This window comes from Mauremys reevesii, linkage group 10 (genome assembly GCF_016161935.1).
Source record: "Mauremys reevesii isolate NIE-2019 linkage group 10, ASM1616193v1, whole genome shotgun sequence".
NCBI lineage: Eukaryota > Metazoa > Chordata > Testudines > Geoemydidae > Mauremys > Mauremys reevesii.
The window spans coordinates 11,229,358-11,244,754 of NC_052632.1; the positions used below are offsets into that span (position 1 = coordinate 11,229,358).

At 40.4% G+C, this 15,397-nt stretch overlaps 1 protein-coding gene across 11 annotated transcripts in view; it reads right to left on the bottom strand.

The window, feature by feature from the left end:
* MCTP2 (multiple C2 and transmembrane domain containing 2) overlaps window positions 1-15,397 on the bottom strand; it is a 178,763-nt gene that overhangs the window by 91,940 nt on the left and 71,426 nt on the right. For 10 of the 11 annotated variants that reach the window (XR_005585626.1, XM_039492368.1, XM_039492369.1 and 7 more), the window contains 5 exons: window positions 11,503-11,645; window positions 10,635-10,711; window positions 9,749-9,860; window positions 6,914-6,949; window positions 62-226 (listed from right to left, as the gene is read on the bottom strand). Coding sequence is in view for 9 of the 11 variants with exons in the window: in XM_039492368.1 (XP_039348302.1) it covers window positions 62-226; window positions 6,914-6,949; window positions 9,749-9,860; window positions 10,635-10,711; window positions 11,503-11,645 (533 nt within the window). In the remaining 2 variants the exon portion in view is untranslated. Of the gene's footprint in view, window positions 1-61; window positions 227-6,913; window positions 6,950-9,748; window positions 9,861-10,634; window positions 10,712-11,502; window positions 11,646-15,397 lie in introns of those variants that run through there. The other variant, XM_039492374.1, reaches the window with a different exon arrangement.

Genomic DNA, 15,397 nt, shown 5'->3' on the forward strand with positions numbered 1-15,397 from the left:
AAAAAACCCAGACTGCTTATTTGCCCTACCTTGCACACTTATAGAAGTTGTTAATACTTACCTTACTCTTATATTTTTGATCTCCCAGTTTTAACAGGACAAAAATCTGCGTCATGCCCCCTCCTGGGATATTCTTCCCTTCCAATAAAGTGATCGTCACAATTCCATTCCATATTTCGTTCTTTCGCATGGATTCATATAGTCGCACATTTCGTATGAAACTTGACTGAAAAACAAGTTGACTTCATGAAGACACTATTGGATACATCTGTTAGGTTCTTATATGGCCTTCCTTACTCCAAGTGCCACAATCTCTACTGCAGCTTCACATGACCTCTGGAGATGCAGAAGTACTATTATCCCCCTTTTTCTAGATAGTGAGCTGAGACACAGACATACTAAGTGATTTGCCCAAGGTCATACAGGAAGTCTGGCAGGGATGGGAACTGACAATGAATTTCCTGATTCCCAGGCTGGTGCTCAAACCACCAGATCACCTTTCTTTCCCATTATGCACCTATAGCTCTTTGCTGGTACTCTTTGGTGTATATGTTACCAGAATTTGAGCTTGTGAATCAAAAATACTGATGCCCACTGAAACATGAAGACATTTATCTGGTGGTTATATGGCAATTACAACATATTTATTAACTTTATGATTTCATCATGTAGCGCCACATAACACTATAGCACCGGCAATATTTTATGGCAAGTGGAAATGATTAAATGGACCTTTTTGTGGGGGGAGTAGCAGAGAGATCTGGAAACTTAAGGCTACACTTTTCTTCTCACTTTAAGTCATGCCATATTTTATTGCCATGCAAAAATTTTAAACATGCCATGCTTCTGTGCTTCAGTTATGACAGACTGGTGGGTCCAAAAGGGAGGAGGAGATTTCACTAGTCACATGAAAACAGGACACGTTAGTTTTAAGATATGGTGTTACTAAATAAAAAAGATTTCAAGAGCACTTCAGGGACAGGAATAACATTTTAAGGAAGAATTACCCAGTAACAAAATTCTTAAATCATGGGAGATACATACACAAATTTTAACTTGCTTTTTACTGGTTAAAACACCCAAATGTTTGACTCCCACATGCATATTAATATACTTCTATTTAAACACACTGTTTGGCTTTCCTGGCACACTGGATAAAAATTTCTGCCTTTAAAAAGAAAATGAGATTTTGATTCATAAATCCAGCTGCAGCGCAAATTTTTTTTAAGTTCATCTTGTAGGCCAAAAAGCTAAAGCATGACTGTTCCCATGGACATACTTCAAAGTCCCGGCAGATATATTCCTCCCTAAACACTGCAACTATTTCAAAATCCTTTTTATAAAAAAAGGGAGTAATGTCCACAAGGGATCAAAGGGCATCCTACAGTCTGGCAATTGCCTAAGAAAAATGGCAGCGCTTCCATGAAATATGCCCTAAAATAATTTTGTGGCTTGGTATGTCCTAATTTTGAATTGGATGTTTATCTTGGAAAGGCTTCTATCTAACTTGTCCATAAAACAGCTCCACTTAGCTCTACGAGCCCTGTGAAAATGGAATCCAAAGCTGGCTATTAAAGGGGCCTAGAGATTGCTTCCATATGGCAGAACAGCATGGGAGTGGAGGGGTAAGGCCTACAGCAGGCACTGCTTGGCTTGAGCTCCCGATCTATCCATGGACACTCGTTGCATTACACCATAACATCTGGATTATTGCTTGTAATGTCCCTGGGAAATATCCACTTCCCATCAAAGCCTTTATCTATCTCAGTCGCACTTTGAACATTTTAGTATTTAACACAGTCATGTTTGATGTGATGTACTTGCTGCTTTAGGTCCAAGGATTTTCCCTCCCTTCCTTGGAGGAGGAATAGGTTTTTGAAGCTAGTTCACAAAAAAAACAGACAGAGTAACTTTATTATCCACAGTACATTTTTTAAAAACTGAAATCTCCACTTAGCTAGAGTCTCCAGGCTCAGCAACAAAGAAAGTTATCATCACGTAATTTTAAAATCAAATTGGTGAGCCCTCTCAGAGGGATCCTCTCTGGTTTTGATCAGTCCAGTGTTTTATGGTAGCAATCCAGGCCTATGGTCCTCCTAACCAGTACGCAAGTCCTCAGGGCAACATTCAATACAGGGCAAAGGGGCCACATAAAGCCCCCTGCATAACTTCGTAAGGACTAAATTTTGGCTTTGCCAACAGCCCTGAGTAAGAGTAGGAGGCTTGAACAGTCAAAATCTGCTTCTTGGCCTGGTCCAGCTCTGCTCAATCCCTGTCCATCTCCGGGGGAAGGGAGGGGAGAGAGGGAGCAACAGCTCTCAGGAGGCTGCTCTATCCACCACAATGCAGGTGGCTGGCACATGGGGCTACTCCTCCGTGGGAGTGTTTGGACCAGACCATTGATCATTTCCATGGGTTTAAAGTGTTGGAGTGGACAGTTTGCACTGAGGTGAATGTCATTGTCACCCAAGGTAAGAAGGGGCAGATATTTTATTATTCATTTTTAAATAAAAATTATTTCATTAAAATTCTTCTCTCATGCTTGTCACCTAAGCGATTTGCACAGTGTTAATTAAGCCCCATGAGGTCAGCAAGTATTATCTCCACTTTATAGATGGGCAGAGAGAAATTAAGTGACGTGCTCACGATCTCAAAGCCAGTCAGTGGCAGAGCTGGTAAGGAACACAACACAGGCGCCCACACTCCTAAAGGCTCCTCCAATCACTACCAGGTTATATTGCCTCCCCAGAGAGGGCACAGTGCTTGTGGGGAAGGGTCAAAGCCTTTCTGTATGCTGGTGAGCAATAAAAAAGAAACCATCATACATTTATTTAAATTATACAGTGAGGTGGACAAGCGTAAAATGAACCCGTCTTTCGCCTCCTGTACTTAAAAGGATGAGACAGGACAACAGAAAGTGTTCAAATTCCTGTGAATAGGTCAAAGTAGAAATTGGAACCACTGTAATTTGCAAAATAAAAAAAAATAAACAAGTTTCTGGACTTCTACTCATTAGGCAGGGAAACCGTTATGCAGAGGCAGTTTCCCTCTGGGAAAGAGGAGAGGAGGATGAGAAAGGCAATTGAACTGACGGGAGATTGCTGTGATGGCACATGACCCTTTGGCAACTGAGTTCTATGGCTCTGTGAAACGTTCAAAGATCACAGAGGCACCACTGCCCAAAGGGTATTGCTATAGAGAGCCAAATACAATGAGGCAGGCAAACACACACATGAAAAGGAGGGTGAAGGATTATCCCCTGTGATAAGAGGAGTGAGAGTACTTCAATCCAGAGTCATCCTTTCAGCCAATTTATTCAATCAGCTTTAGATATCAAGGTGGCAATTGAATCACTTGTTTTAGGAATAAACTGCTGCAGGTCAATCCCCTCCACCCCCCCAAGCAAACCCATTTGTTTGCTTCCTAGATGTTCAACACTTAAAGGTTATTCATGCGTACAAAGGATGGAAATAACATGCAGGGCACCCTCGGTGCAAGAGTCTAGCCACCTGGGGAAAACAAGGCTACTAAGCATCAAACGTAGTGTTCCCCTATGCCCCAAAATATCTCTATAGGCTAAGCAGCCTGGAAAAAGAGGAAGGGAAGGGGGCACTTCATCTTGTTTTGCTTACAGATAGATCGAGTATGGTGAATACTTCCTAAAAACAAAGGGGCCATGCTTCCTTCCGCAGCACCATGGACGTTTGATGAGCAAAGAAGCAAATTACATTCTGGAGTTAGCTATATCAAAAAACAACGTTATCCCACACTCCCATCCTAAGCAAGGGGCGCCGAATGCGGTGCACATATCTTGCTACCTTTGGGTATGTAATCATGCCCAAATCACTTGCTTTATGTGACACCCCCCTCTAAGAGCTGTGATAAATATATGCTGACAAATATACAAGCCACCCAGTTCGATACCTCTTGCACCATACTGATTTTGTATGCCATACTCAGTATCTGAAATCATCTCTGCATCCTACCCATAGCCAATGCTTGCATGATTTTTATTGTCTTCTATTTTCTGTATTAAAAAAAGTTATATTTGCTTTTTCTTAAAGAAGATAGGGAGTTGGAAGGACAGTAAATAAAAAGTATTCAGCAACAGGTTTAACTTATATTTTTTCCACTCTGCACATGGGACTGCAACAGTCATTGGTACCAGTGTGGAGTCATTGGTCCATTGGGGATATTACTGAATCCCTGCAAGATGGACTGGTGACTAAAGTAATAAGAAGATTCATTTGTGACACTGGTATCTGCTATCCGGTCTAAGATAAAACTTTGGGGATCAGATCCAGTTATAAGCCATAATTATCTCAGATATATAGAGAGTTGAGAAATCAAAGACTGAAAAATGTAACTTTTTTTTTCCTTTAAGTCCTTCTACCCATATATGAAAATACTACATAACAGGATCTGAAAATTACAATAAAATCCCACTTTAATTCATCTTGAGAAGAAGTTAAGCTACCACTAATATAAAACATTTGCTTTCCTGATCATGTTAGAGATGTAGATTTCTGAGACACATTTAATTTAATCAATGTGATGCAGATTTATCAGGAACCAAGTTGCACAAATGGATTGTATATGGAATTTTTCCTCCTTGAACAGCAACCAGGGCCGATGGGGAGCGGGGAGGGGAAGCCGGTACAAATTACCGGGGCCCGGAGGTCTGGAAGGGGGCCCGGAGCCTGGCTTCATCGGCCCTGTTTAGCCGATCCGCCCTTGCTGGGGGGCCCGAAAAAATTTTTTCACCAGGGCCCAAACCTGCTCTCAGAGGCCCTGACAGCAACCAAAGTGTAATAGCCAAAACAACAGTGCTGAGTTTGTGTATCCATTATATAATGTTCCCCCCATATTTCTGGTATCTTTATCCAGTCCGTCTGCATTTCTTCTACCCCATCACACTCCTCTGGCCATTTTTCCATAACCTCTCCTGCCTTCCCTAGACATCTATATTCCCCATGTTCACAATTTTTCTTTCTAGCCTTTATGTTCTGCCACAAACTGCCAGTACTGTTTCCACAGACCAGAGTTTCCTAACTAAAGATGGTTATTGATGGACAGTACTAGTGTTTTAATGCAGTAGCAGAATCAATAAACTAGGAAATATTGCTTTGTCAGATTTTTTCCAGCACATTCTGGGAAATTCTTTACTGCCTTGGATGGCCACAGAAGCTTTTCTTCAGAGATCACACTAGAGCCTGAACTATGTCTTCTCTGTGAAGAACTGAAGCTCTCTTACCCTCTAGTGGCTATAACTGAATAGAGCAAAGGGTTGCAGCTATTTTTTCATTCAACAATAATCTTGCATCCACTAATCCAATATCATGCTTTAGCATCTCTTAAATTTATTTAAAACGATGTTAAGATGTTAGCTGGAGCCTGGGGAACTGAATGACCTGCCAACATGAATTAAAGCTTTATCTCTGTTATTTCAAATCAAGTGTTTAAAATACAGAGAGAGAATATACAACAAAGGAAAAAAAGCAAGACGGAACTTTGGCTGTTTTGGACTGAACGGAATAGAGTTGGAATATCTGGCTTCCTGTCCTGGGACTCCACGCCAGTGAGATTTGAGAGACAGTTGTGTGTGTGCGCACACATGGCAGAAAGAGAGATCAAGCCACATTTGATCAAGTGTGGGCACCAGTAATTTCAAGGGCTTTAGTTAAAAACTAAACTGCTGAGCTCTTCAATTATTCCATCGCTTTCTGTCATATTCCATTTAGCAATTTCTTGCTGTATCTCTGCAGTATGAATATAGCTGTAGAGAGCCAGCGTTATCCCTGGAACTGTTTGGTTAAGCCAAAATAGCTGCAGATCTGTGCCCAGAATGTACATTACATGTGCTCTTTACAAAAGTATTTTTGGTGGCATTTTACCTTGGTGCGGGTCCCTATCTACCATGTGCTGAAAGGGATAGTAATTACCAATTTCATATAGGTGCAAACAGCTTTATGAGGAAACTCCCCAGATATTAGATGTTCTTAGAAGAGCCAAATTAGGTTTTTCTAAAGTTACACTGTAAGCTCTCAGGATCTGATGATGATATCACAAGTTTCTATCATCATCATCTACCCAGAAGCATTTTGGGTGCTTTACAGAACAAATATACAGCCAGTCCCTTTCCTGAATAGCTTAAAAATCCAACATAAGCATGATGGAATAAGTGGGTTCAAAAGAAAAAAATGGCCCAAAGGGAAGACGTTCATGTGGCTACCCAGTAATGGTACATGCACATCTTGATGGCACCATTCTATTTCTAGCAGCCAAAATACCTGTTCATTCCATCAGGGGAAACCCTCAACAGAAGGATCTGAGGCAATCTCTGCTCAGGAACTGAGACAGAATGGTACAATGTATAGGACACTGGACTGAGAGTCAGGAGACTGGGTTATATTCCCAGCTATGCCACCATTCTTCTGTGTGACCTTGGGCAAGTCCCTTCATCTCTCTCTATCTCCTCCTCCTTGTCAATTTACCCTGTAAACTCTTCTGGTTACGGACTGTTCCTTACAATGCGTGTGCACAATGGGCACCCAAGCACGGTGGAGTCTCCAGTTGCCACTATAATAAAAACAACAACAAGAAGTCCAACATTTCTCACTCAACCATCAGACTGAGAAAGGAATGAGAATCATGGCCGAGAGGGCCTGACAGTCCGCACCTGTACTAGGAATTTTCAAACTAGTTACAGAAAACCATCTCAGATGGATGGTGTGGAATCCTGGGTTGTTCAAAAGGACTATTCATCCACAAAGAGAATACCGGAGGAGCGTACAAAATGCGCTAGCATGGTTGCAAACCTCCAGTAATGGAGATGCTACATAAGAAGAAGAAGAAATTTCTTGTGGGGGAAAAAGGGAACAAGAGATTTACAGGGAAAAGGGATATGGGTTACCTTGGATGAAGTTTGTTTCTTCCGATTTGACCATCTCTATTCATGCGTTTCCACCATTGCAACAGATAAAATCCAAAAGCAAAGGGAGAAAAACCGGTAAAGTGGTTAGTCAAATAGTTTGAACACTGGTTTATAAACTGTGTTAAGGGAGGCATATTACTAGCACAGAGTTGGCTCTACTACTGAATTCAACTAAACTACCTCCCTCGCAGACTGTAACAAACAACAAAACAGAACACTTGCATTGCACCAGAAATAAAAGGAAACAAAGCATCAGGTATAAAAAGTGGAAGAGACCCTGAGCCATTAGTAGATGCATGGCTCGAACTTTTGGTGCCATCTGGTCTACTAAGCTAATTTAAAATGGGGGGTGGGGGAAATAAGCTTGCTGTTAAGTGCATAGCATGGACAAGACCATTTTGCTCTTCTGATTCTATTGAAAATGGCTGAGCTATTTTCATTTGAAACACAAGGGCCTAAAATATGGTCAGTGAAATTTTCACAGCATGCACCTACTCTTTAGGCATCTGCACTCTGAATATTAACCACAGACCCAGGCATTCCCAAGGCTGCTGCCCAGGACTAATGCTGCCCCCTCTCTTATGCCAGAATCCCCAGGGCCACTCTGACCCACATTTCCTTAATGCTGCCAGAGGAACTGTTCCCCAAGTCAGAACAAATGCCTTCAGCAGCTCTCACATAGACTGGGCACCTGTCTCGCCCCTTACTGCACACCATGACCTGGATGCCATCCCATGCCTTGCACACTAGGTTAATGGGGGAGCTGACATCCCAGCCAAATGGGCTTACACTAGTAAGAATAGCCAAAATGTCAAGGGAAATGGTCAGGGTTTATTAGAGGACTTTGACATAGAGAGAGTGTCTCATTAATGACTACGGAACGGTCAGAACGTTAACGGCCATGCTCGCAACATTTCTTGCTTTCTTACCTTTCAGATCAGTCAATTCTAGGGTGACCAGATAGCAAGTGTGAAAAATCAGGACAGGGGTGGAGGGTAATATATAAGAAAAAAGCCTCAAATATCGGTACTGTCCCTATAAAATCGGGACATCTGGTCACCCTAGGCAATTCATTCCCTCCCCATTGGTATAGGAAAAGCTACCTTCTTACAGCATATATAAACGCTAGGTGAGATCAGCACAACACAAATAAGTGTTCTGGAATTTTTATTATTATTATTTGGCTGTTGTTGAAATTTTTAAATAATCATATGCAGAGGGAGAAATATCAAAAACTTTCCAACAACACACTATTAAATTACCTACTAAATTAACAACTCTTAACAACAGGCAGCTACTAGGAAGAAACAATAATGAAAGGCACACCTTTCTTGTGAAGTCTATTTCCTATATTCTCCACCCCAACCTGTCTTTTGGTAACATTCTCACTTTCATAAATATCCCATACCTGCTATGAATTCCCACATGTCTAGTTTAACAATCTACAGTAGACTGCAGTGTTCACATTGGATTCTGAAAAATTAAAACTGTTATATTTAATATTCACAGAAACACTTCCCATTTTTTTTACCTGCAAAACTTATTAGTTATGTGTTTAAAACTGGACTTGCTTGAAAATTGGATCTATTCAAATGATATACTTTGGGGCTTTTCTTGCTGTCAACCTGTTCTCTAAATCAGTGGTTCTCAAACTAGGGCCGCCACTTGTTCAGGGAAAGCCCCTGGCGGGCCTGGCTGGTTTCTTTACCTGCATGTTCGGCCAATCACAGCTCCCAGTGGCTGCGGTTCGCTGCTCCAGGCCAATGGGAGCTGCAGGAAGCGGCGCGGGCCGAGGGACGTACTGGCCGCAGCTTCCCACAGCCCCCATTGGCCTGGAGCGGCGAACCACGGCCACTGGGAGCTGCAATCGGCCGAACCTGCAGATGCGGCGGGTAAACAAACTGGCCTGGCCCACCAGGGGCTTTCCCTGAAAAACTGTCGGCCCTCGTTTGAGAACCACTGCTCTACACGACTGCAAGATGAAATTACAGATTTAGGTATGGTCCATGTTTTGTGTGAAACACAAATGGTGATATTTAAAAAAAAAAAAAAATACTCACACAAACCCTGATCCTGAAAGCCCTTATTCCCTTTAATCACACTCTCCGCAGCCTCTGCCCAGCTCTTTCTGGGTTTCTATCACCACTTTCAACACTGGAGTCCCACGGCACTTCTGCAACAGGAGCCTGATCCAAAGCTCACTGAAGAATCTGGCAAGGTTTAAGACTGTGCCTGGCCTGTTCTCAGTTTTGCAAGAACATAGCTCCTTGTGTCCATTTCCCTCCTCTCAGCAATGTGGACCAACGCAGGGCAGGCACAACCTAGTCTTAATAGTAAATCCTTGTTTTTACATTTCAAACTGATATATATATTTCACTGGTATGAAAAAAAATCACATCTAATTGGAGGTTTAACACCTTTTTAAAAATCCATAAAAATCTAAACTCCATGCTTATAGTGAGAAAACGGCATGCCCTGAAAGAGCAGGCCTGCAAGCTGTAGGGCATACACTTTTAGAGAGGTCTCACACACACACACGCACAGACCTACCACTCGTTGAAATATATGGAGACTTGTTATTCGTGGGCTCACCCTTCAAAGCCACAGAACGGAAGCACTTGGCGATAGAAGCATAAGCAACTTTTATCCAGTCCAGTGTGGTTGATTTTTAAATCATGAACTATCAAGTTTTCAATGCTGAGTCTCAGAGGATGAAAATAAAGGTGGCATTTCCCAGTATAGAGTAAATCAGATTAGGGAAGCTTTCTTTTTTTGTGCATTCCAGCTATAAATTTGATTTCCTAAGCCACTTACAGTTCTCTTGAAGTCTCCTTGCTTGACTGTTAGACTCAAGTTTAACACAATCTCTCCCATGTCATCTTCTAAACTGTTTGGATCTTCCAATTTTAAAATCTGTTCAGTAGTTCTGCAAGCAGAAAAGAAATGCATCTGTAGGCTTCATTTTAGCTTCTGGTTCATTATTAAATTCACAGTGAATTGTGCAAATTCTGTTTTTTATGGCTGATATTTAGCACATTTTAAAGGTTTCAAAATTGAGTCTAAATATTAAAATGTGCAATCTGGCGTATTTCTTTGTGGCATATATTCCCCCTCACAGCTCCCACAAAACATACAAAGTTCAGCACAGCAACTTTAAATAATACTTTGTATTTCCATAGCAATTAGTTAATACTGATAACCTACCACTTGTAGACAGGCAGAAAACTGATCAATGTTATCCCCATTTTACAGGAAAGGAAACTGACAATGACTTGTCCAGCTGAATTGTCTGGCAGTTAAAGACTGGACATTGACTTGTGAGATCTGTGTTCAATTCCTAGATCGGATGCAGACTTCCTGCATCACCTTGGACAAATCATTTCATCTCTCTGCCTTAGTTCCCCCTCTGAAAATGGAGATGATAATATTTCCCTACCTCACAGAGGTGTTGTGGAAATAAATTCACTAATGTTTGTGAGGCACTCAGATAGTACAGCCATGGGGCCCATAATGCAAGAAAATGCACTTGCCCGAGATATCAGTAAGTAAGTATAAGAGCCAGGAATAAAACATGAATTCCTGTCTCCCGGCTCCACATTCAGACCGACAACCCACAGCTAAAGTTTAAGCTGCTACAAAAGTGTTGTGATCATTTCTAAACTAAACTGCAGTAACACATTTTAATAAATTCATATAGTACCTGTTGAGCTCAAGGTTGCTGAGCACCACAAATGCGGATCCCATGAAGTCAGAGGAGGCTAAGTCTCGATCATATACCTGGTAGCAAAATAAATGCATATTATTTTCACATCCTAAGCCAGTTTTGCCACATCAGAAAAAAGAACTGACATTTTGAGTTTCATCCCATATTTTGGGAATCAAAGCCTAGATGTTCAGGGATAATTCTCCATTTCCATTCTTTAATGTAGATTTTTAATTGAATATTTTAACAGCATTTTGAAATACCTTCTTGACATATGGTGAACAGAGTCATGTGTGCAACAATGGACTGGGACCATTCCAACATATCTGGTAGTATAGTACAATCAAATACTGTACACAACCAGGCAGTTTTTTAGCTACAGATGTTTTAGCAATTAGTGCTTACAACTGGTAGCTTGCAGCTCTGTTAACTATAAAGTTACCTCATAATGAGAAAGAGCTTTGCTGCTTGTCACCACTACCTCACAGGTAATAATTCCACTCAACTCAGTTCACCAAATTACACTCTTAAATTATTTCAGGTAAACCCCACTGATTTCACTGAGGTTGCACAGATGTAATTGAGGGCAGAGTCTGGAACAGTAGGTTTAAACGCCTCCAGTCAAACAGATTATTTTGATTTGGGGCATTCACACACTGAAAACACAACATCCAAGTAAAATCTGCAAAGATGTGTGTGCATTTGAATATAAAGCTTAGAAAACTTTGGGTCCTAATTGTGTTTTGAAGACGCGTTCTCTGTGTCAAACCATCAAATTGAATTAATACACACACACACACACACACACCACAATTGGTTCAGAGGAGCTTTTTCCATTGTTACAGAACCCTACACAAACATTTACCTTGACCCGGAGCTTCTGATCAAGAGTCTTTATTGGCAACACAACAGTTTCATCCCAAACTGGATTTAGGTTTTTGTAGATGACCTTACTTTTGTATAGAGTTTTTCCATTCAATTTAATTTTCACATATGGATCACTTGTACCTATTATAAACAATAACAATACAAATGGGATTAGTCTGGAAAACACTACCAGACACGAAAAATAAACAAATAATTGAGAATAAAAAGCTCAGGGATTCTGCTGAACATGGCTAGAAAGTGATTTGATGGGGAGAAGGAAAAAAAAAAGAATTCTACATTGTCCTTGTGCTCTCTGCCACGTCGTCTTGGAAGAGCCACGGTTATTCTTATCGCTTCCTTTTTTCCATTTTTTTCCCTTTCTTTTTTTTTTCCCCCAGGAAGTAACAAACAAAAACAAGGCTGAATCTATATAACATACAGACAAACAATAAAAACACAGAATTACAAATAAAATGGGAAACACAAAAAGGCCTGCAGATTTGATCAATATCACTTATAGAAAATCTTACGGGATCCGATATGAATATAATTACGTTTGGCAGGTTTTTGAAACTAACCAACACAATGTAACAGAAAATTGTATCGCTGCTAAAAAATTCTATAGACTCATTCAAAAAACCTACAGGGGGGCTCTTATTCATTACTAATTTCTATAGGATTTTGGAGTAATTTTTACAGAACCCTATTCAGTTCTGTAGGTCTTCTTCCTAAGGGGTGGCTTGATAAGTAGTATGAAAACATTTTGATGAAAGATAAAATATCCCCCAATTAATCTATTTTCAAATACAACCTACAGAAAGCTCTTTTCTTACACAATGATAGCAGATTTTTTTTTCTTTTTTTGGCAGGGAGAGGGAGGGACAGACAGACAATGTTGCACAGGGGCTAAAGGATATTTGTTTTCCTGGTCCTCCAAGAGACCCACAGTTAGGTCGGCCTCAAAACCCTCTGAAGTCAATGGGAGTTTTTCCCATTGTCTTCAGTGGGTTTAGATCATGCCTTTAGTTATAATTAGAGATATTATTTATATTTACTTCCTAAGTACACAGGTAGAAAAGAAATATGGAATGAAAGCATGCACTTTGCACAGACAGGACTACACAGATAATACCCAACATAAAATATGTCCAACAACCTTCAGAGGATGCATTAGTTAGGAAATTAGATAAATTAACGAAAGGCTACACCAAATTGTCCTATCTATCTTGAATATTCCAATTCCCCTCTCCTGGAAGGAAAAAAAAAAAAGAGAGAGAGAGACTGCCTTTATCTATTGGATAAGCAGAAGCACCCTGCATTATTAAAAATAAATAAATAAAGTCCCCAATTATTCACTACTACACCAACGAGATAGTATCAAGACTAGACAAGGGAAGGAACTGATGGAATGAAAACATGAATAGAGCAATGGAAGCAGGTGGTCTACAGCTATAACTCATCTGTTTCTTAAATAGAAAAGAAACTTTGAGTGAAGGGAACCTTTCAAAAATAAAATTAAATAAGCAAACAACCAAAAATCTAGTTTCTGCAAGAATAAAAAACAAAACATAACCAGCCTCTTTTTCTGGGAAACACAAGCTCCATAGCTAAGCAAGTGTTCTGTTTGCTTTATTACACAGAAATGTTTCAAGGCTGTTGAATGACCTTACTTTGAATGACCAGTCCTTCCCCACACATCCCTTTTTACTGTACAACAGCACTGTTCAAGTGAGTCAGGCTTTAACAATCATTCTGATACGCATACACACACACATATATATAAACAGTGGATAAAAACTATAATAAAAAGAGGCCTTTAATTAAATAAGATTGCCACTCTGGGATCAAGCCTTCATGCTTGTCAGCTTACTCTCAAAATAAACATCTCAAAAGCAGGCCCTGTGGTGTCACTTACTAAGGCAAGGCATACTGGGTAATCCCTAGGTATCTTGACAGCTACATAATGTTCAAACTCTTTCATGGGTGAATGGCAGCACTTGCGTGAAAGAAAATATTAATGTCTGGAATTAATAAAAAAAGGGGATGATGGTTTACAAAGCCAAACAAGAAAAGGGTGCCAAGTTAGTAGAGTGTTAATTGTTACGGAAAATAATTGAGGGAGAGCACGCAAGAGAAACATGCTGCGATTTGCTAGCTGAGCACAACTGTCTTACTGTCAGGAACATAACATCTCAACTAGGTAAGCAGGAAAAAAAGGGGTCGGCTGCTCAAGAATGCAACTCAGATTGACAAATGACGAGATGACGTCTCACTGTCAGCCAACAGATGGACTTTAACCTTTGCATCGGGAGCTTCACAAACAATGCAGCTCTATGGTATTTATTCTGATGGAACCAAACAGCAGGAACATAAAACCTTTTCTGGCAATGGCACCAGATTAGAAATGGAGCAGAACAAAACACTAAACCACAACCCTTTTTCAGTAAGGGGCGGTGGGGAGGAATACACAACTAACTTGTTTAGCTCTAATGAAGCTTTGAGGTCTCCTTTTTTCAGTGTCTCATTCTCTTTTTCTTAGGACTTGTCTCCATGGGGACACAGGAAAATTAATCTGAATTAACTAAAGGTGGGCATTTAAATTAGATTAGTTAAACCGCATTAAATCCCTGTGTAGACACACTCGTTCAGAATTCAAGTGGATTTAATTTAGTTTAGCTTAATTCTCTTCCAAACTGGGTAAGAGCATGGCTCCATATTTTGAAATTTATTTTCAATAAGTTGGAAAATGACAGAAAAATGCTCAATGACCTAGAACGGGGGTCGGCAACCTTTGGCACGCGGCTCGCCAAAGGCTGGGCCAGTTTGTTTACCTGCCATGTCCCTGTTCGGCCGAACCTGCAGATGCAGCAGGTAAACAAACCGATCCGGCCCACCTGGATGCTTACCCTGGCGAGCCGCGTACCAAAGGTTGCCGACCCCGACCTAGACATAAACCAAGCATGAACATGTGCAGATTCACTTCTTGAAGTCTTAAGCAAAAGCCCAATAAAAATAGAGAAAAAAGTGTGACCTCTGAAAAACTATTCTGTTGTGACTAAGATTTTGGGGTGCTTTTTTATTAAATAAAGGAAGGATATTTATTTTAATGTTATTTGTTATTTAAAATAATTTTCACCATACCCATTTTATTTTTAATTAAAATCTGTTTCTCAATTTTTCCTTTTTCAAACTGTGATCCTTTCATGGATTTTACAACCCGTTAAGCAGCTGGCTTGCATTTAAAGTAATTAGTCAGACTGTGCGTGCTAGTCAGCATTGGCCAGGATGAAAGCACACTATATAACCCTTTCTTCCTTCTCCTTGGGGTTTATAATGCCCCATGGATTGCTAAATATACTTAACTTTCATATTAAAGAGTCATTCATTATCTTCTGCAGTTGTGAGTGAGCATGTGAATGCGGGCATGTGTATATATTGGAAGATAAACTCCCCCTGCACTTGGAAGTAATCTTCTAAACTGAACAGACAATAGAGGTCAGGCACAAAGCACTATGGACCTGCACCATTAAAGTCAAAAAGGAGCTTTGCCTTTGACTTCAACAGGAGTAAGGTTTGGGGCTATATGAAAGACCTCCTTTTTACCCTTTACCATGCTTTCAGTGGATTATTTTTTAGTAGTATTTTTTCCTAGAAAAGCAGCTTATCCTGTAACACTGAAGGCCATTCACTCAGTATAGGTGGACTAAGTTCACTGGAACTTGAAGTTGCCTAAACAAACAAAAGTATTCTGTACCCAGTAACTAGAGAGGGTTTAGTTTCCTCAGAAAGAGTTCATAGTGTTTTTAAATGGTTACTGCTGCCCTCTAGCAGCTATGATGAGATTTGCCACATCAACAATATTTACTAACCTTGTTTCACACTTTGAAAAAGGA